Below are 22,206 nucleotides of genomic sequence, written 5' to 3'. Positions count from 1 at the left end.
CATTTTGTTTTCTGCCGACTGAAAATGACATCACAGCTGCTCACAACACACACACACACAACACGTCACGGCTGACCTCTGAATCTGAGCCGCGATTGGTCGTTAACAGCCGAGTTCACACCAAAGTTATTTTTGCTAACAAGAACTAACAAAATAATGAAAATCAAAACAAAACAAAAAAACATTTTCCGTGAACCAAATAAAATGGCAATTTTCCTCCCGATTTGTGCCAGTTCTGTCCAAAAGTGACCGGCTTTACTCTGCCAGCTTTCCATGAAGGCGGTAGTGTACTGATGATCCCAAACATCTGCTGGGCCCGGCACACTTGACAACGGGATGAAACAAATTAGACAGCACCGCCCCCGAGCTGGAGTCTGTTTGACGCGTTGTCTGCCAGCACTCCACCCAGCGGACCAATTCTCCCCTCTCGACACCTTGTTGTTTCGTCAAGGTTGTCTTTAAAAGCTGACGATGAATTAAAATGATGTCGTACACCGGCGCGGTCCGGGCTCAAGGTCCTTCATCTGCACTCGTACGTTGGCTCCGGGCGCACTGCGGCGCCTTCTGTTTGAATGACTCGGTTCGCTTGTGGCTGGAGTGCTCGTTGTTAAAGACTAACAACTGTGCAGATTTGTGCAGTCGGCGTCAACCATATCCGCCCCGAGGCAAACAAGCCACTTTCATATGAAAAAACAAGCTCGCTACACTCGTCGGAGACATTTACCCACGGCGCTGTAACCTTTATTAGCTTTATTACCTCCTTCTTGCAACTTCGGGAGGTAATTATTTTCAATTTGCCTCAAACTGGCAGTCAAAATAACCGTGTTGGGAACCGTTGAGGATTGCTGCGAAAAAAATAAATAAGTAAACGTTATATCGCAGCTAATCTGGAAAACAATTTTTCCGATAAATTACAAGCATCGGTTTGAAATGATAACGCAGCATAGTGTCATTTCCTCATTTGTTCACAAAAAAGCTGACCCCCAAGCCTGACACCAGTCACAAAACGTACAAACCAAAGTCATGAGTTCACAAAAGCGTCTAGAAAAGGCCGCCGCCAGTCACGTCCAAGTTATTTGTTCACGTAACGACTTGTTCTTTGGTCCCTGGATTCAAGGCATAACATTTGACTGTTTTATACTTTAGCATTTCGTATTTTAGTATTTAGTTACTTTAGTACTTAACTTCGTATTTAACAGAGAGAAAAAAAAACAGTCCCATTATCCACTCTATAATCCAAAGTCATTTGTTCACCAAAAAGCTGCCTGGTTTTTTTTTTTGTTCCTCCGACTGCTTTGTTATGTTTGTCACTGGCTATTCCCGTGCCTTTGCTCGCCTTTGAATGCAGAGCCACTCGTTTTGTCCTCATGCCATCAAACGTTTTCGGCGCCCTCTCCCCTTCACCACCAACGTTCACTCTTCTTCTTCTTCTTCTTCTTCTTCTTCTTCTTCTTCTTCTTCTTCTTCTTCTTTTCCTCCTGCTGATCACCTCGAACGCGCGGACGCATTTGCCTGTCAACACAGCAGCGCACGTTGCTCATTACCACGTTTGATCACTCCTAACCAGCATTGTCGTGCTGTGCAAGCCCACAAAAAAAAAAAAAAAAAAAAAAAAAAAAAAAAGCTGTAAGGCGGCCTGGTACGCGCACGCGTGGCCAAAACATCACATTTCATATTTTTTTGTTGTTTTGGTGCCCTCATTTGTATCCGCCCCCTGTGAGTTTGTCATGTATTTGTCTTCTCATTCAGATGCTCCCACCACCACCCCCACACCCACCACTGCCACCACCACCTTCATCACCACCTCCTCCTCCTCCTCCCTTCACCCCGAAGCCAGTCAAGGTACGGTATCGCCCTCACGCAGCTTGCTTGCCATTGGGTGGTGGGGGGGGGAGGATGTTGTTGTTATTCTTGCTCGAACGGCAACGTCACACTTAGGCTTGATTGTCGTCAAGTACGAGCAGTTGAATAGCACGCGGGTAAACAAATGTTTCAATCACTCATGTTATGTAAATTGTTGATTATGTTGTTTATGATGTTATGTAAGATGACACGCTTCTCGATCGTTCTGGCTTCATATTGAAGTCACAATTAATCACGGTTACTCACTGATTTCAAAACGTACTATTCAGTCAACGATCGAAACTCGACTTTAAATATAACTTGAAAGGACAACCAGAAAATACATTTAATCACTACAACATTCCAGGCATACATTCTTTATCCTCCGCGAAGAACAACCAATATTACTGTGGAATTGAAGACCGTCTCCATTTACAGTATATCCGTCTGTATTCTACTGCCTCCTGTTGGCCAAGGAGTGTGCAACAGAATGTACAGCACGATACTCATTGAATTTGAAAACAAAAAAATGTTGCAAAAAACACTTAATTTCTTTACATTCTATTTAATTGTCATTACTATCTATTTTTTTTGGAGAGTACAATTTTATTGTGCTATTTTTTTGTTTCAAAAAAGCATCGGTCGTTTTTGGGAACGGATTAATGGCATTTTCATTCCTTTTCATTGGTAATGATGATTTGAGATATTTTACGCTACTATGTCAATGGAGGTTTTGAAAAAATAGATGCAGAATGTTTGTTCCTTATTACACTCGTATGACTACAATCCACATCACAAAAAAGCCTGTACAGTAAATAAAGAACTAAAATTGAGAATGCACCACACTTTTTTTTTTTTAAATTTCTGTTATTTCCTACAGGGGAAAAACATGATTCCAAATCCGAACAATTCAATTGGAAATCAAACCCCGGTCTGTTAGGAGTGCAAATCCCGAGATGGAAAAAATATGGCCACTTTCTTCATCAGCCCGAGCTGTGCGCGCAATCAAAAGCCTCGCTGACAGCTCGCTCGATTGGAACAAATCTCACGGGGCCGGCGCGAATCACGGCCATTGTGCTTGATTATGCCGTTCGATTGGATAAAAAGGAATGCCTATCTGCGCCAGGGGCATTGATTGCACCTGGGCGCGAGGCGTCGAGGCAGTCGCTCAGACTCTCTCGTTGGTACCGACGGGCTGATTGACTGCGAGATTCGCAAATGATTGCACTCGTGTGCCTAATAAGTCCGTTGGGAATAATAGAGCTACAGAACAGAAAGAAATATTTAGAAAAACACCAGTGCCAGGGGCGTTTATTTGCTCAGCTGTAAAAGGGGGCGTCTATTCAAGGGGGAGACTTTATTGTTCTCATTTCAATAAATGTTAATGGTATGATTACAGTTGACTTCAAGTTGATGTGGAGTTTATGAACCAAATAGAAAGTGCTGTTGGCTTTTTAGTGGTTTGGTCTCTGGAGTGCCTGGCCACTCATCAAGTCGAACTTTCCCAGATTGTGATGTCACAGTAGGGATCAATTTGCATCATCCCTCCCCCACACCAAGGTTATTATAGTTAACGAAAACTAACAAAATAAACTAAAATTGCGGGGGAAATCATTATTATTTTAAAGTTAAAATAAAATCAAAATGAACGTACTTTTTAAAAAGAGGAAAACTGAAACTATATCTTAGTGAAAATGTCCTTCGTTTCCGTCTTTGTCGATATCATACAAAGTACATGAGGTTTCATTTTAAATATGTATTTTTTGTATTTGAGCACAAATTGTGATCTCTTTTTTTAATCTTGCTCTCGACTAATGCCCCATATATTCAAAAAAAAAATACACTAAAACTAAAATGAATCATGTTAAAAAAAAGTCAAATCTTATAAAAACCAACAAACTTGCTCTAAAAACAAATTCAAACCAACTGAATTTAAAACAAAAACAAAACAAAACGTCAACATGAAATAAAATGAAGGAAAAAAACCAAAAGTCATTCCACCACCTACCCTAGCCGCTTGGCGAAAATCCAGAGCCACTTGCCAGAGACAGCAGGGTTTCATCTGCTCGAGATGGGATCCCGCCCCCTCAAAACAAAGCAAGAAAAGTAGAGTGCACGCATTTCGACTAAGTGATTGGGGAGTCCCGTCAAATTCCTCCCGGAGACGCTGAGCATGACTGACTTTCCAGTTTCATCAGGATCAACAATATCTCAGCATGGAGCGGCTGTTTCTCCAGGAGATTTCTGTTTTTTTTTTTGTTTGTTTTTTGCGGAATGAATCACTGCATCTTAATTGAGTGTATCATGTATGCCATTATAGCCACAGTGGTCAAGCAGTGCTTCAAAAAGGCCTGCAATTTGGTTTGTTTGATAGGATTGCCGAGTGCCAGTCTCAGTTTAGCAATGAGATGTAATAAAGCTTGAAAATAGGATGAAAGATATCAGACGAAAGCACCCTCTTTTTCATTAAAAATGATCACCATCCGCCAGTGTATAATTTTTTTTTTTTTTTAAAGAAACGCTTTGGAATTTGTTGGCACCACATTATTCAACAATTGTTTGAGAATAATCCAGTAACCGTATGGATTTGTGTCAACCTAACCAACTGTTGACTTTTTTCCCAGTCCTAAAGAGATTTTTTTTTTTAAAAAGTTGTTTTCACACTTGAGTGTTTGTGTGTGTGTGTGTGTGCACGTGGATGTTTGATGTTTATAGTTTGACATAAAACTGGAACAGGGAATGACATTAAAACTTTGACGCCTTTTTGAAGGATTGTTTGCCAAACTGCTGCTTGTTGTGAAGTGAGTTGAGTTCACTGCCACCGTATCGTGGCTCAGGTTTGGGCTTGCAAGTCAAAGCAAAAAAAAAAAAAAAAATAGTCCCTATTCCAGCTGGTTTCTCAAGGCACCTCTGTAAATCCACAAGACGCAGCAGCCATATGATTTTTGTTTCCCAAACTGCAAAAAAAGAAAGCAAATTAACAATCTGCACGGGCCCAATCGAAAGCAAGCTCCCGTCTGGGAAGCGGCAATGTTTTCAGTGGGAAGCCAAACCCATTTACACTTTCTGCCAGATGTCCTGTCCTTACGTGCCGCTACCAGGGGCATTCTATTATTATTACTGTGTGTATGGATTGAAGGCAGCAGCGGGCTCATATGGCCATAATACACTCTGCCAGTTGATTTCATTTAGCCACAGCGGGGCTTCACAGATCAGAGACTGCCAAATGAATCTATCAGAGTGCTATTGAGGTTTTTTTTTCTCATCACTTTCCCATTAGACGGACAAAATTGAGCACTTTAAAAATCTATACAACCCCAACACTTGGCCCCTAAGTGCATCTCGGTGCGCGCAGGTTGCCGGGGGTGGAGGTAAAAACATTGGGAAATGTCAAACTTATTGTTTTCACACATCGTTTATAGCTGTGGCCATAGCTCCAGCAATTAGGTCTTGACAGGGATTTCCATTTACGCACCTCCCAGGACCTGACATGCGGGCTTGCACTCCGATGTCCACTGGCTGTCCATTTTCGCCTTTTACGTTCATCTGCGTCCAAGAATTTTCTCCTGAGGGAGAAAGAGTCTGTAATTAGCCTTCTTGTCGACTCTGAGAATGTTGTGCGCGCCCGCGTTTATGTTCCGAGGAGCTACGCCAATTTTTTTCTTCGCCCAGTCAGCCTGTTTTCTTGCTACGAGCGATGTATGGTGGCAGCGAACTCAACTCCATAACAAGCAGCACTTTGGTCGATTTCTTGGCAGATTTTTTTTTTTTTGAGGCTTCAAGTTTGCTGTCAAACTAAACATAAAACACAGAAAATGATAGGTTGTGTATTTAAAACTACCACATAACTTTGCCTTTGCAAGCTCAGTGCTAACACATAATGGACCAGCTAACCAATGGCAATGTTACAGTGTGCAATCGACACTTGAACACAAACACTGGAGCAACACATGAAGAGGGACAATATCACAATAGGTACAGGTGTATATTATTTATCCTCCGCAAAGAACGGCTAATATTACTATTATTAGGAGCTGAGACGTCTCCATACGCAGTATATTGATATGACTATTATACCGCCCCCCCGGTGGCCAAGCGTGCACACTAGAATGAGCAGCACAATGTCCATTGATTTGAAGCTAAAAATATGACCAAAAATTTCTACAGTATTGAATTACGTCGCATTGCTGGCCTGTTTGAACTCTGCTAACTAAAATAGCAGCACCTACTGAGGCATGTAAAACGCCCGTGTGAAGTCTTTTTTTTAAAAATCCCATTCAAACGGCTGTTTCTCTGCAAACACAGCATATTTCTGGCACCACACAACCACCCCGATATGGACTCGTCTTCATCAGGATTCATCCCTCGTCCGATCTCTCGTGACCTCACCTCACTCCCCCCCGTCCCCCCCACCCCCACCCCCGCCCCAGCCCGCGCCGTCGACACAATATGACAAATCATCGCCTTATTTAGCAGCCTGCCGGGGCGAACAATGGCCTTTAATTGCCGGCTGAAGGAAATAGATTATGAATGTGCGTCCGATGCAAATCAGACAATCTGGAGGTGAGCCGGCGTCTTAATTGATGGAAGAGCCTAAACGACGCTGATGAACCAATTCGCTGCAGTCAGGAAGTTGCAAATAAATATCTATTGCCTTTGTCAGGGTCTTCAATTGCATAAACACCATCTGGCGACGCGGGGGGTTGTGGAGGGGGGGGGGGGGGGGGGGCTTCTCACGCTTCCCTGTATCAAAGGCGAACATAATGTGAAGGATTACCCCCTCTTCTCTCAGTCCAGCCCCCCTAAGCACCCCCGCCCCCGCCCCCCATCCAAAATCCATTTTCAAATTGGAGTCACTAGACTCTAACTGATTTGATTAAGGTAAATTGCAAGCAGCAAACATGGCTTTGTCATATAGGGGCGTAATGGAATACATGAAATGTTTGTGTGGAATTCTAACATCTTCAGGTATTGATGTTTTACGCCGCGAGCATAAAGGGAGAAAAGCCAAGTCAGGAGCTTCTAGCTGATCGATATTGAAAAAAAAAAAATACCAACAGCGGAGACCACTTTACATTCATATGTTATAGTCATACTTCAAGACTAAGTCGGTTGTTATTGTATCTGAAACGGTCTCTTTAAAAGAAATATCTACAGTTTTTGGAATCATTCTTTTTTGCTTGCCCACAAATAAATTGCCTTTCGGAGGCCTTAGCATATTTGAAAAGTCACCCGTTTTGGCGACACCATTACCCAGGTGAAAAACGTTTGTATTTGAGCGGCCCCGAAAGCAACTCCCCAGAACTCACTCGACCACTTGGAATTTCAAAACAACAATAATGAATCGATTTTTAAAAATGATTTCATGACAGAAATTAGCCGCGCACACCATTTTTACTGATCGATACGAATTTGTGTGGATGTGACATATCGTGACAGGAATGCTGCATGTTCATTTGCGGTGGTCGTCTGTTTATTGGAACTTGATTTTTGGACATACGTATGACATATGCTTCGCAGTAGCGATGGTCAAAATGTATTCATTCTCGGATTTGGTCGCCAAACTGCCACTAGTCAACAACTTAATACCCGTCGAGCCCCCCAAACTTGTAAACGCTATAAAAACAAAACTCTGGACCTCCTCGAGGTAAAGCCAGACACTCTGTTCTCCATCAGTAGAGCTCTGCGGGAGGTGGAAAACACTCAAGAAGATGGAAGGAAATCACAAAGCGAAAGCCAAGTGGAGGAAGCAGGTCTTTAGAAAAGCCATCAGATGTAAAGAAGTCATCTCGCCTGCCAGCGGGGACGCCCGGCGGCCCGTTGGCATTCTGGCCACCACCGAGTGCCACCTAATGCGTTCATGCATATATAATTAAGATTGGCACGCACTTATCGGCATGTGTCATGTCGGCAAAGGGCTCGTGCGACGCGTGGAAAGCGCTTGACACACTTGAGAAAGTGGTAGCATATTGTTGAGTGCCACGTGGTCCACTCCCACTGCCATTCTGCTTCCTGGTAGCAGATGCTTTAGTTTACATTAGGTTACGTTGGATTGGGGATTTTTTTTTTTTTTTTTTTTTTTTTCTAATTCAGATATGGGCTTTAGAATCATTTTGTCAATGTATTGATTAGGCAGGTTAATTGATTTGATAAAACAATAATTTTCCACATTGGTAATTCGAGCCTCACATACATATACATATATATATATATATATATATATATATATATATATATATTTTTTTTTTTATATTAGTTACCCCTTTGAACACTTTTTTCCCCATCATCCCTTCATGCCGCCTAAGCCGTTCACTAAAATCAGTAACACAATAACTGCAAATTCATACTAAAGGTGGTCAGAGACTGTGTGTGTGTGCGCGCGTGCGTGTTTGTGTGTTTATTGCTGCACAGCCTTTTGGTTGTCATTGCTTTCCCTTTAGCCTGTTGTCTTTTTGTCGTATGTTCTAGTGTTCCGATTGCTTGCTTATGTTTATTTGTTTTCTTCCCCTCCCTTCCCCGTTTCTCCTTTATTTGCATGCCGTTTCTCCTGTTCCGCACCTCCCTCCTCCTTCTCCTCCTCTTCCTCCACCAATGTCGTCTCCTTGTGTGCTCGCTCAGACACTGCGCCCAGCACTGAACCTGCAGCTCATGGTTGGTATCTCTACTTTCTTATTTTTTCTTATTTATTTATTTTTTTTTGGGGGGGGGGGGAATTCCTCCTGCATCTGCAGCATGTTTATTAAAGTATGTCACCGTGCAAATGATTGGACGCGTACCCCACCTCCTCGTCCTCCCCAAGCTTATTTCTGTGACACAAATGTTTTGTCTCCATAACAAGTCTGTGACATGTTTTGCTCAAAGGCAACCCAACTCTACAAACCGCTCGGTTTTGAGGGGGCGGTGCTGCCCCATGTAAATGAGCCACTGCTCAGCTGTTGGGAAGTCAGCACTTCATCACCAAGTTCACACTCGTTATGAACAACAACTGCACTGTGAACCGGCAGGGCATGGATAGCGGAAATACGCAAGTCATTCCCCCCTGTTAAAAGGGTTTTGTAATTGCCTATATTTGCCTACCACAAGATGGCGGCAAAGCGCTTAAAACGGAGAGGATTGTGAAAAAGGGATTGTTCAATTGTTGGCACTGATTTGTTTATGGTGGCGAAAGAATAATCCATCAAACCGCCGCCACGTGAGGTTCGTCAATCGTATTAGTTGGCGTAGTAGCCTAAATAAAACACTAACTCAAACTGACATGACATCCCCGGACAAACAAATATGCATGCTAGCACTGTGAGAGTCATTAAACTCACTTTTTCCCCACGTACATTTCAATAATTATTTTACTGGCCTCAACACCAAAACAGCAAATCACGGAGCATAGATTCCAAAAACGTTTTTTGTATGCCGACCCGCAAATATGCAAATAACTGTAATTCATATTTAATGCTGAAGTAGTTTTAACACTAGACTGAATACAGGTCATGTTTCCTGTTCACTCTCTCTGTTACTTTGAGCTCAAGGCTTCCATTAAGCCAATGAATCACCTCGGCGTGTTCAGCGGCGGCTGCGCGTGTCACTCGTTTGCACCCGTGACTGACACCGCGTCGGAGCGGCGCTGACCGCTGAGACTCAGGGAAACCTGTTGCCATGGCGATGCTTGTGATTTGAGGAACGAGGGGGGCCGACACGCAAACGGCCACCTTTCCACTTAGAAATAGCATTGCCAGACCCAAGCCGCGTTGAATGCAACACATTTTGTCGAGCATTGGCATTGGTGTTTGTTTTTGTCATTTCTGTCTTTTCTCAAAGGTTCAAATGGTGCAGCAAAGTTGACTTTGTGGAGTATGATGCTGCTGCGGAACCAGCTATGCTAACGTTAGCTGGTGCGTTTGTATTGGTCGTTGCCAGAGCTGGGCGTTTTACTAAAAATTCCCGGTCCTTAGTCCAAGTAATTTTTTTTAAGTTTCCCCAAAATGGACGTCTGTTATAGGCGGATTGAAGGACCAGCCGGTCCGTCCCATAGGCAGAATGCCCAGCTCTGTTTGTTGCTATCGCCATATCCTCAAATTGTAAAACAACAAAGAAAAGTGGAGACTGTGAAGTATAATACTTTTATCAAAAGGACATTGTGCGCCGAAAAGTGCTACAAGAAAGAGGAGACTGCGGAGTGTCATGCTGCTACTGCAGAACTAGACATGCTAATGTTAGCGTCCGTGTTTACTGTGGTCATTTCTAGCCGTGTAGTACCCTCAATTGTTCCAATGACATTCGAGGCGCTCAACTTCTCCGGCTTTGATCAGCTCACTCTTAAACAAAAGGGCACGTAAGCGGAAGGTGTCAGCTCGTAGCGTAGCTGACGGCGAGCTCCAAGCCGATTAATTTCCTGTCTGGAGAGGTGAGCACATCTGCAAGGCTTGGGTGGAGGGTGGTGATCTTGAAGGGTAGTGCACACCTGTCAACACGGCTGTCAGCGCGCGGGAGAAAGTAGTCGGGATAATTGAGCGACGCCGCGAGATCGGAAAACGGCAGACTCCGGAGAGAGCGCGCCGTAATGGCCGCTCGGCTCAGCGGGACTCTCGGGAAGACGTTTGGAACATTCGGACGCCGTTACCAACAGCAGCAAGACAACATGGATGATGAGCAAACATGCTTTCCTAATAGTGGCCCCTCTCGCCTCGACACTGCCTCTTAATTGCTGCGCGGTGCATTCACATGTACTTCTTTCACCCGTGGGTGAAAATGTGAAGCGTGGAGAGTCTCTGTCACCAAAATGGATGTGTGCTTTTCCAACAAAAATGATGTTTCTTGGTAGACGCAACACCCAGGAGTGTCAAGCCGTAAAAAAGGACACTATATGGAGTATTGTTTTACAATAATAAACTATGTTTATAATTTCTTATGTACTTGTGCACGAAAAAGTGAAGTGTGGTTAGTCTCTGTCAAACAAATGCACGTGTGCAGTTAATAAATGGAACCAACAGCCTCTGAAATCACACACTATCCTTACATTTTAAACTCACATTCATTGAATAACAAATAATCATAAATTAATCATAAAACAAAGAGAATTACACCTTGTATATTTCAAACAACCACATTAGTTTGAGGAAAGTCTGCTAAGCTTCATGCTACCAAACAGTGGAAAACACCTTTGACATGCTAACGGTTAGCATCGATAGTCATGGGTTTAGAAGCGGACATTTAAACACAGACGGTGAAGCAATACATGTAGACTGACAATAGAGTAGTAGCGCCACTGCCTCCCAGTGGTCAAGGCAGGCACACCAAATGGAATGAATTGAATTGTAGCATTAAATCGTAATACACACATTTTTTATTTCTTTACATTCTATTTAACATTTTTTTTTTTTCATTTCCTTTTTTTCTGAAAAAAAAAAATATATCACCAACGACATGAGCTTCGCTCACATAAATAATCTTCACAGTGGAATTCCTGCACAATGTAAAGATGTTTTTCTTGCGTAACTCCGGCGACACGAAATAAGTTTGCAGCCTTTTAAAGAAAAGATCAAGAAGTATGTGAAGGCAATGTGATGCTACTTTGTCACTTGTGGAAGTTTTTTTTTTTTTTTGCACACGCGGGAGCCCCCCACCACCGATCAGCCACCATCCTCCCTCGTTCCCCCTTTAAGATGAGTCTTTAAGATGCTTTTTTTCCCCCGCGCGAAAGCCACTCTCGCCTTGGGGGGCCCTCCCTTCAGATGAGATGGAAGCGGCATGAATGAGTTTTGCACCCGCATGAGGATGACAGGTGACAAAGCGGCTGCGTTTGCCTCCCTTGACTTAACGGGTCTCGTCTTCACTGGCATGCAAGTGGAAATGGAAAGTTAACCGATTAAGAGGTTCACTTCAGAAAAAAATTGCAAATATCGGAACGTTAACGATGAGTGAGGAAAGAGTAACGAGAAGTTGATTTTCTTTTTTTTTTTTTGTTAGTTTCTTTTTCTTTTCAATTATGTTAGCGCCAGTTAATAAAAATGTAAAAATAGCAGTAAGAAGAATCGCAACCAAAAAAAACGGCATGAGCAAAGCGTCACGTGCTGATTTCTTTGAAGGAAGGAGCAACTAAATGTTGCTGCCACTTACGCTAGTTGTGAAAATCTTTTTGGTGGGTTTTGCGGACGGTCGCGGAACAAATACCGAAAAGCACCACTGTGAGAGAAAAAAAAAAAAATCACATCAGAGGCTGACAGTGATTTTTTTTTTTTTTTTAAGAACTGCATACGAATCATTTCTGTGCCAATCGTCGCTTTTTATCATTTCAGCGGGCAGACGCTTCCGAATTTGCCGTCCGCTGTCGATCATGCCCATCTGTCGCCCAGCTTTTGCTACCTGCTGCAAATGAGACACCTGCGGGCGCTCTCGCCAACTGTTTGCGCGACATCGAAGGTGCTTTGTGGGGGGGGGGGGGCTTGAATAAAAGAAAATGTTCCTGACAAGTTGCAAAACTATCATCTATGTGTCATCCGGTGGAAGACGTTCAATACTTATCCCTATTATTATTATTATTACTACTTATTCCCGTGCTCCCAGTTTGTATCATAGAGTCCACGTTGCTATAAAAAGAACAGCTGTTATTGCCGCTCACCCCCAAATCTTTTTAAATTGCCTCTATTATTAGCTTGAAGCTCTCCCTAATAAACCCGAAATAAAAGATGCCTGGTCCACTTTTCAGTTGAGTAAAGAAATCCCGCCCAGCCACCCTCTGAGTAAATACAGTATGTGCCAATGTATTACATGAATTTATTTGTGTTGATGTGTCACTAATCAAGCCGTGCCTTTTACCTCGGCGCATAACGACGCGCGGGCATGCTAATGACAGAGCTCCTATCTTGATTCTCGCTTGTTTACACCGACTTCCCGAAAAGCCTAATTTCTGAGGCATTACGCGCCTCCGTCCTCTCAGGTGGCGCGTAATGCTCCAGTAAGCCGCATTACCTCGGAAATTACTTGGAGCCGCTGTCCCGCGCCCGAATAAAGGAGCTCATTTATCATCGGATCTGCGTCCGGGTTGCCAGTCGGCGACGTGAAATGCTTTGAACGCCTCACGCTGGCGGCCGGATGTTTTCATTCGTCGTCGGGGTTGACGGAGCCAAAGTTAGTTAGTATTCAGAGGGATATTATGGAGGATCCGTGTTTTATGGGCCATTTCGGTCTATGGCGTAATCAGACAACCAAGTAAAACCTTTTGTAACTACTACGACTGAATAAAGTTGTTCTTCCCCCAAAATAAGTAAATACTACTCCTGCATTTCCACATGCACCTACTCGGGTAAAAGGAATGATTGTAGTAGCCGTTTCATGTATGGGATAGCTATTTGCTTATATGGCTGGCGCAGTTCTAACAAATGTGAAGTTGAAGCTGACAAATTGTTTTTTCAGTTGTTTATTCATTGAAATGGGCATGGGGAAGAAAAAAAAAAAAAGCATGAAAAGTTAATGAAAAAGCTCATCCGAGAGGTCGAGCGCAGACTCGCCACGGGCTGTTTTTGTCGCACTCATTCAAATGCAGCCCTTTTTTTTATTTTTTTGGTTGGCCCTTTCATCGAGGCGGGCTTGGCGCACTTCCTGCCGGGCACGGCAAGTGTCCGCCGGGCACGCACGTTAACGCAAAGCCCCTAATGTCATTTCGCCAGGCGCCAGAATAAACGCAGCCTCTCGGTGTTGTTACCAGACAGAGAGTGCAAGCGAAGGAATCCATTGAGGGCGTTCTCCATGCCATTGCCACCTTTGAGTCGCTGCGATACACAGCGCTACCTTGACCCACAAGTTCAATTTGTTCAACTCGGTTTACTCCGATGTAAAAATTTCAGCAAAGTTCCATGGCACCAAGATGCCACAGGCTAGTGGCAAAGCGCTCAATCAACGTCTACATAGTGCCTTGGCCGCAAAAGTACAGATTTTCCTTGAGATCAGGGCTCCGGGAAAAAAGTCGGATAAGTCGACCACAAAAAACGGAGACGCCAAATTATTGCTCCGAGGTTTTGTGTTCCGGTGTTCCGGTTTCCTGTCCACAAAAAACTCCATTGTACTGCATGCATGCCACTCGTGACCATTTCACGGTATATCAGCACCCTCTGTTGGAAGAAAGTTGATACTGCGGTCAAGCGATGAAGTTTTCCGCTGGGATATTTTTTGCCGCAGTTGTTACACCAGAAGCCCTTCCGGTGGCCAAAAATCGGACGTGACATTTAGCTTTTGTAACTTTCTGCTTCCAAGGGGCCTCTCGTAATGGATATTTTCTTTGCAGCCGACTCATAGGCGGCTCAGTAACAGCGGGATGATAGGGATGGTTCCATTTTTGCGGGGGCTGCTAATCATACCCGTCCACCATTAACAGGACTGATGCACATCGCCGCAATGAGCCACAAACTCATTTGGCCTCGGGAGCCACGGCGAGTCCTCAATGCGTTGGAATAAGTCACTCCCGAGACCACTAAAAGCCATTATTAGAAGGTGTTTATCGAGCTCGCCGTGGCCTAGATACAGCGCAATATCTCGAGAACGCTTATAGCCCGTAATTATATTACATTTTGGATGAAGACTGGCCCTGATTAGATAAATGATAAATGAGTCCATTAGGGGAAAGATACGCGGTTCCTCGAGAGCTAATGGACTGTTGGTTTATTCCTGGAATGACTTTGAATGTTTGCTTTGCTTGTCATCACAAAAGGTGGAAGGAACCTGACAATGTGTGGTCTCGTGTGCTTAGTGTGGCCGTCAAACCAAATGCATGTTTGGTTAATATTTTTGGGGAAATATCCAAAACAAGGAAAAAAACAATTTAAGAGTGGAATGGTCTTTATCGTTATTCAGTGCATTTTTGGTGCCAAATCACTCATGGCGCCTTATATTGCTATCGTATAGCACGCCATCGGCATTAACACATCCCAAAAATCATGTTCAAATGCTAATTTAATATCGCTGGCGGAATCCTTGAACCTCCAAAATCGGCACTTCCAAAACGGCATGTTTTTTCATCCATGAACATTGTCAACACATCAGACCGCTCAAAAATTGTAAAAAAAGAATTGACCTGTATAGACTTGTGAAAAAAAAGTGAAATTTAACAAATTGTGACAACGGGAGGTTTCGGCCTGACTCCAGCGATATGCTTAAATTAAAAAAAAAAAAAAAAAAAAAAGTTAAATCACAAATTAAGGCACATCGCCAGCTGTCCACATTTAACTCTGCGGCTCATGCTGACCCCCAACCAGACAAAAAGCATTTCTTATTTTACAAAAGCAGACTATTGTGCTTACATCATCTTCCCAAACGCTTCTTCAAAGGTCTTAGAGCCATGAGTGATGCAATAAATAAAACAAGCCAACTAGCAAAACAGGCTTACTTAAAGCGGACGTCAACGCAAACATATTTTTTTCAAGAATATGTTCTATGTAAGCCCACTAGTTGAAACAGGGCATTCTTATAAATATTGTGTTTGTGGAATAAGTGTTAATCCACTCGTTTTTAGCCATGTCTGAGGGCGGCCATTTTGTCACTTCTGTCGACTGAAAATGACATCACAACTGCTCACAGCGACCAATCACAACTCAAATTCAGAAAACAGGTCAGCCGTGATTGGTCGCTGTGAGCAGTTGTGATGTCATTTTCAGTTGACAGAAGACAAAATGGCCGCCCCCAGAGATGGCTAAAAACGAGTGCATTTTGCTGCTTAACTTATATTCCACAAACGCAAAATAAATCAGAATGCTGTGTTTCAACTAGTGGGCCTGCTGGGAACATAGTCTTGAAAATAATATGTTTGGGTTGACTTCCGCTTTAAATGGATATAGCCTATTTTAATTGCTTATTGTCCAAAAAAAAAAAAGAAATAAAAACAGGACAGATTGGGGCTGTAAATGTCTGACTGATCATAGCTGGAGCCGGCGTTAAACAATTGATTTTAATCATCTCACTTTCGACTTTATTTGCCTCCCTCCACTCTTGACTGTGTTTTAATAGCACTATCGTCTTTCTTTCATCATTAAAGCACTTTCTGATGCCGTGCAAAAAGTGGAGCGTCGGCGTCGCGCGCCACCTGACAAGGAGAGGCTCTAGGTGACATTTTCAAATAGGTTCAATGAATAGGTTGGTGGCGACTTTAATTACATTTACTCTTTAGGCGAGAGCGTCGCGGGCGAGCGCGAGCGGATCTTGACAAGCCAACGTGCTCTTATGACACCCCGCCCACTCGCCGCTGATTGCCCCTCCATCCGGCGACGGCAGCGCGGGCACGCCAGCCAAATCACCGATGCTTAATTAGCAGATTAGCAGATCCAATTAGAAGATCTCCTCCGTCTCAAATCAAGGCTCCTGTCAACGCGTCCTATGAAAAATGAGATACTCCACCTTGGCACTCGTGATCTGCGTTCCTGACGCTCTCTTTGTTTATCCCCGTGGACGCCTTGCTTGGAGGAACATCCCCGGTTAATCGTTTGTCTTGCAGGCACGTATTAAATTGAGAGCGAACTCACATTCGAGATGACGACTATTTATTTTTGATCCGGAAACAATAAAGTGGGCCTTCAACTCAGTGACCGATTGCGCATTTGGTACCTGGGCCTTCACGGGGAACTAACCTGACTTTGTCCAGGTCGAATTTTTGCTTACCTATCCTCTTGGAAGCCCCGGCTAACTGCTACTTGGTAGGTGCCAAGTACATTGTCGCCATTTTGGAAAGGGTCACATAGTTTTATGACAGAGGCTGCGGGCCGGATAAAATTTGACCGCGGGACGCATTTGGCCCCCGGGCCGGACTTTGGATGTGTCTAGATGGCACTATAGGGGAATTGTCATCTTTTCTTCCTCTTTCAACTGCAGTTAAAGGAAACGGTTTGTTTGGGATCTTCTGTCATTCTGCTCCCAAAAACGACATTTAAAGCGGAAGTCAACGCAAACACATTTTTTTTCAACACTATGTTCCCAGCAGGCCCACTAGTTGAAACGCGGCATTCTGATTCATTTTGCGTTTGTGGAATATAAGTCAAGCAGCAAAATGCACTCGTCTTTAGCCATCTCTGGGGTCGGCCATTTTGTTTTCCGTCGACTGAAAATGACATCACAACTGCTCACAACGACCAATCATGGCTGACCTGGTGTCTGAATCTGACATTATTAGCTCCGTAATTACGTATTAAAAAAAAAATGTTTGCGTTGACTTCCGCTTTAAGGAACAGCAATAACTACATTTCTCGGGTCGGGCAGTGTGGAAACAATGACCCGTGCAATTTCAAATTTGACTCCCCCATTCCACCCGTTGACAGTAATTGCTCATAGAGACGCTCACCGATATGACATGCAAATTGCGTTATATGCTTTCGGGGCGGCGGGTCCGAGTGCTTTCACGAAATGACAGCAGATGTTGTCCAGCATAGTTATTAATTAAACAGCTCTTTAAATATGACATTCAGACAGATTTTATTCTTAAAACGATCAAATGACACGCTCGTCTACCACCAAAGAACTCAATGTAAATGTTGCCTGCATGTGTTGGAAACGGCCGCCACGCTGGTCAAATTTTGATTTATTTGGATTAGGAATACAGTTTTCTCGTACGAAGTCATGGAAATAGTAATAATTTGGTCAAGGGTTAGCTTCAATTCATCTATTAGCTATTTATTTTTCAGGGTAATCTGAGTTTGAAACGACTTTAAAATGTTTTGGTTCGGAGAAAGACAGTTACGACAAGAGAGATTAACCTGACTTCTGTTGCTATGTTTTACATACTTTGCCGACCACCCGATGTGTGTCGCAATGGTGTTCCACTGTTCTAAAATTTAGGACACGAGGCAGGATGCTACGGGAGTCAAGTTGTAATGACGAGGATAAGAACCGAGAACCTCAGGGAGCGCAATGGTGCTCTTTGTTTGGCCTTTCCTTAAACGTACCGCATGTTCCTTCCCTTGGGACCGGAGTCCACATGAACATCATAATGGGAAGCGATGTTTAACGTCGCAGATGTCGCAGGTGGCCTAAAAGCAATTGGACCTCAGGCGGATTTCTGCTCGGTTTAATTGAGGCTGCTGCCCCGCACTGAAAGCAAAAATCTAAAGTCGAAATAACCCCTTTGGATTAATTTGGGGAACAATTTTGTCGAGTGTGGCTGGCCGGCGCTCCAGCTCCTCCGTTGTTCCTCCATATTGGCTGATGTTGTCCATAATTTTTCTCTTCCGTTTCTGGCGTTCATTAGTCAAATGTGGCCTGATCCTCGTGCTTCCTGGAACCCGCTCGGCAAATCCCTTCGTGTGAGGCTGGGGAAGAGTTGGCGGGAGGTTTTAGCGAGCTACTACAGCTAATGGATGATGGGCCACTCCACGTGGACAGATTGCTAAGAACTTGATGCGTTTTTTTTTTGTTTTGTTTGCCCGCAAAGTAAGTCTTTGGAAAAAAAAACGATAGCTAGAAATTGGTGCTTATACCTAACAGTTTCCTAATAATCCACAAAACCGCAGTGGTGCATTTTGACATGACAACATCGGATTGAATGATTGTTTGTGTCTTGTGATGAACTGATTCTCGGCCAAAGTCGACCGGGATAGGCTCGAGTTAGCGTTTCGGTCGGCGCCGTGGTTTTCCACTCACGCTTCTGTTAAAGTCTCCATGGGGTCTGACTATGCTGTGCTTCATCAGCGGTTGCGTTCTCTCGATTAGTCATGATTCGCACTCATTTGGCTAATTGTGACCTTCAACTCTTCCCGATCTGAATCCGATTGAGAACCACAGATCTAAAGTAGCCGGGGGCTAAGTACTTGGGATGTTTGGTTATGGTAGACGGTTACAGAGATGGATGATAAGATGGGATGTGGATTAGATTCCGAGTAATTATCAGATGAACCCATTTGTCTCCCCGCCAAAGCTCCTGCATGCAGTGATTAAGTGATTGGCTTTCTTTGTCAAAACCTGGAAAATGTTGTTTCCATTCAGGGAGCCATGATGATACTCTTCTGATTTGAATTGTTAAAAAGCACATTAGCGTACTGATTAGGGATGTAACGATTCACTCAAGCCCGATTCGATTTTCGATTTCCACTTCCCGACGTTCCATTCGATTCGATTTTTAAAACCATTGCTACCATGCTTGTCCCTGTGCACTAGTGTGGTTCTGCAGCCATCCATAAACGTTCATATTTTCCATCAACCCTAATCTACATCACATGAGAGATCTGGTACAACCGTAAATGTAATAATCTCCTTTTCTTGTCGTAGATTCTCGAGCCGGCGAAGGAGCCCCGAGAACGGTGGACCATGCCGTGATCGGGGGAGTCGTGGCCGTGGTGGTCTTCGCCATGCTCTGTCTACTCATCGTCTTAGGCCGCTACTTCGCCAGGCACAAAGGTAAGACGCAGGACGCATGTCAAGTCATTCCCAATGTCACACCGCTCATTGCATGTTTTTTGCCTTGCTCTCCTCTTTTTGGACACGGTTCCTGTCAACAAACAGTTTAATTTAGAGATTGAATGTAAAATAAGTTGAGTAGATCCAATGGTGTTTTGTATTTTTGGGTGGTTTTTGAAAGGTCTCCGTGTACCCAAGTACTAACACTGACTGACCACAGTCTCCCATTATTTTAGTGGCTACCTCATGATGGTTCTCAAAATGATTCTTCAAGTTACTCCCGTCTGCAGTCAGCAAATCTTAGCGGAATACAAAAAAAAAAAACGTGAAGGTGACTCAAGACGCGTACGCCATATTGCCCGCGTTGCTTTCAAGGCACAATCCGTGTTTAGTTGTTGTTAGGATTAGAAAGGAGTCCTTGGTGAAAAAAAAAATATATATATCTTTATAATGGGTCTCTGAACTGAAAAACTTTGAGAACCCTTTGCCCGTGCGCTTTTTCGCACCTGGTTAAATCTAGGTCACAAAGATGTATGGTTGGTGTGACGACTGTAGCTAGCTAGCTAGCAGTCCCTAATGGGTTCGAAGGGTGGAGGGTCAGGTGAACGTGACAATGAAAAAAACGAGTCGTTGAAGTTATAAAGCATGCCCTATTACCACTCCCCATTAACACTAATGGTCAAAGGGTAGAATCAGCAACTTAAAATGGCACCGTTCCTCATTTTTACCTTTGTTGGAAAGCTCGGCTATGACGGGATGAGAGTAAATCTCATCAATGAGCTTCTAAGTGGCCCGCCAGTTCATTTCCCGCTGACCTCCACAAGGTCAATTTGGAGGCCCCGGACGGGCTGTCGCGCGGCGATCTCGAAGAGGAGATGTTGGTTAAGGCGCAGGCTCGCCGGTGTGCCACATGGCGGGAGATTAGCATGATTAAGTGCCGCAGGATGTCGCGGGCTCGTTTTAATCTTTGGTGTCATCTGAGCAGCAGGCTGTTATCCAGTTGGTGACTAAGAGTGCAAAGGGGTGGAAAATTCTGGCAAATTTCCAGGAGGAACCAAGTAAATTTAAGAGGATTTTGGAAATAAAGTAAACCCCTGTCGATACGTGTTTTGGAATTCATGAATTTACCTTTTTGATTTTTTTGGGGGTGAAAGAAGATTGGTGGCTCCAGGGATGGGGAAACTGCCGCAGCTCCCCCTCTGAGTGGCCCTTTCGGTAAAAAAACACGGAATTTTCAATACACGTTATTTACGAAAAAGAATTGCGGGGCAAATGTGGAAAACATTTTTTTTTTTAAAGAAAAATTATTCTGCAAATATTCAAATCCATGCTTGCTTCAACCGCAAAATATTCAGGTGTTGACCGGAGTTTGAAGTTGTAATATCACCATTGGCTTAGTTGCACTTCAACCAGGTCTTACATATTTTATTGCAGATTTGGAATGATATACAGGACAAACATTGTACCTCAATAATATTAAAATCTACAGTGAGTTGATTTTTGTCAGGCAAAAAATTAGTTCTTGCACTTAATGTTTGTCTCTTGTTCAGCAGTTTTGTGCATCCTTGAATGGTCATTTTTTTAATATGAGGAACTCTGCTTTGAAAACTTTCAACTGGAAATTGCTGGTTTGTTTTCCTCTGGAATTTTGCCATTTTCTACTGGTGACATCTTCCTTGGTCCTCCTCAGGTACCTACTTCACGCACGAAGCCAAAGGGGCGGACGACGCGGCGGACGCCGACACGGCCATCATCAACGCCGAGGGCGGTCACACCAACTCCGACGAAAAGAAGGAGTATTACATCTAATCAAAGCAGGGCCCCGACACCTTTAGTGTCCTCTTTGGGACGCAGCTGTTTCTGGGGGGACTCGGGGATGGGGGAGCGGGTTTTGGAGAGCGTCTGGAATGGTCACCTTTAGTGGGTGGGGGAGGGGTGGGGCGGGTGCGAAGAAAAACCGTTTGTCTAGTCTAGTCCGCAGATGTAGGTTGGAATGTTTTATGTGTTTCAAAAAAAATATATAATCAAAAAGAAGGATGGTTTTTAGGATGCGGACAAGGGGGGGGGGGGAACGGGTGGGGGGGCGGGGGGGTTTTGGGGATGTCAGAAAATCACCGTAGAGAGCTTCACCATTCAGCACCTACCTAATGACGTTTATTTTCTTGTCGTTATTGTCGAGTCCCGACCGTTTGCAGAAAATTCTGTGCCTTGTTCGGATTTTTTTCGTCGCGTTCACAACCTCCCCTCTTCGCCGCGTCGGCTTTTGTAGCCGTAGAGGGTACGAAAAAATGACAAAGCCGCCCCCTCCCGCTAGTCCCCAAAAACAACCACCACCGCCACTTCCCTCTTTAACGTCGAGTCGAGACACTTCATAACAACAGTCCAGTATACTGTGATATATCTCTGACCATTATGTCCAACCCCTTGGAAAAAATAAAAAAAAATTGCATGGAATGCTTTACCATATCATTGTACATAATAATGAGAAACAGTTGTGGACTCTAGATGCCCCTCCCCATGCCCCCACCTCCTCACTCCTTTTCAAATACGACTGACCACCTTCAGAGTATAATCAAAAGGAAGGCAGCAAAAAAAAAAACAACAAAAAAAACAACAAAAAAAACAATAGAAAATTAACTTGTTTCGTTTTTTTTAAGAAATTCATGTTTGGTAAACTCAGTTTTTGAGCGTCGTACAATGGCCACCAACATGTCATTATTTTGATTGCAGATTCTGCGCTGTGTTATTTCCCTTGCTTTCCCGCCGTTTCCTCGCAAGCTCTAAATGAGTCATGACGGCGACACGCAATTGAATTCCAATTTACCCACTGGCACTGCAAGTAAGTGTGAAATATTTGGCAAACGCCCCGCATCCATTGTTTGTAGCTGTTGTTTTCATTCGGGTGGAGGGTGAGCTGGAGCCCGTCCCGCACGCACTGACGAAAACATCTCGCAGTTTAGCGGCATCAATATGTCCAGCGTACGTGGTTTCGATTCAATCCCA

The 22,206-nt window shown here is 43.8% G+C and overlaps 1 protein-coding gene across 7 annotated transcripts in view; it reads left to right on the top strand.

Moving 5' to 3' along the window:
• Window positions 1-21,253, top strand: part of cadm1a (cell adhesion molecule 1a) — a 244,019-nt gene extending 222,766 nt beyond the window's left edge. For 4 of the 7 annotated variants that reach the window (XM_086013348.1, XM_086013341.1, XM_086013345.1 and 1 more), the window contains 4 exons: window positions 1,750-1,842; window positions 8,461-8,493; window positions 19,075-19,203; window positions 20,894-21,253. In XM_086013348.1, coding sequence (XP_085869474.1) covers window positions 1,750-1,842; window positions 8,461-8,493; window positions 19,075-19,203; window positions 20,894-21,012 — 374 coding nt within the window. In that variant the 3' untranslated portion in view covers window positions 21,013-21,253. The remainder of the gene's footprint in view (window positions 1-1,749; window positions 1,843-8,460; window positions 8,494-19,074; window positions 19,204-20,893) is intronic. The other 3 variants (XM_086013344.1, XM_086013343.1, XM_086013346.1) reach the window with 3 other exon arrangements.
• Window positions 21,254-22,206: the final 953 nt, after the last annotated feature.

This window comes from Filicampus tigris, chromosome 17 (genome assembly GCF_054856515.1).
Source record: "Filicampus tigris isolate MCC_2025a chromosome 17, RoL_Ftig_1.0, whole genome shotgun sequence".
NCBI classification, from domain to species: Eukaryota; Metazoa; Chordata; class Actinopteri; order Syngnathiformes; family Syngnathidae; genus Filicampus; species Filicampus tigris.
Note: the sequence above shows the minus strand (reverse complement) of the source record. Positions and strands in the feature narration are given on the sequence as shown.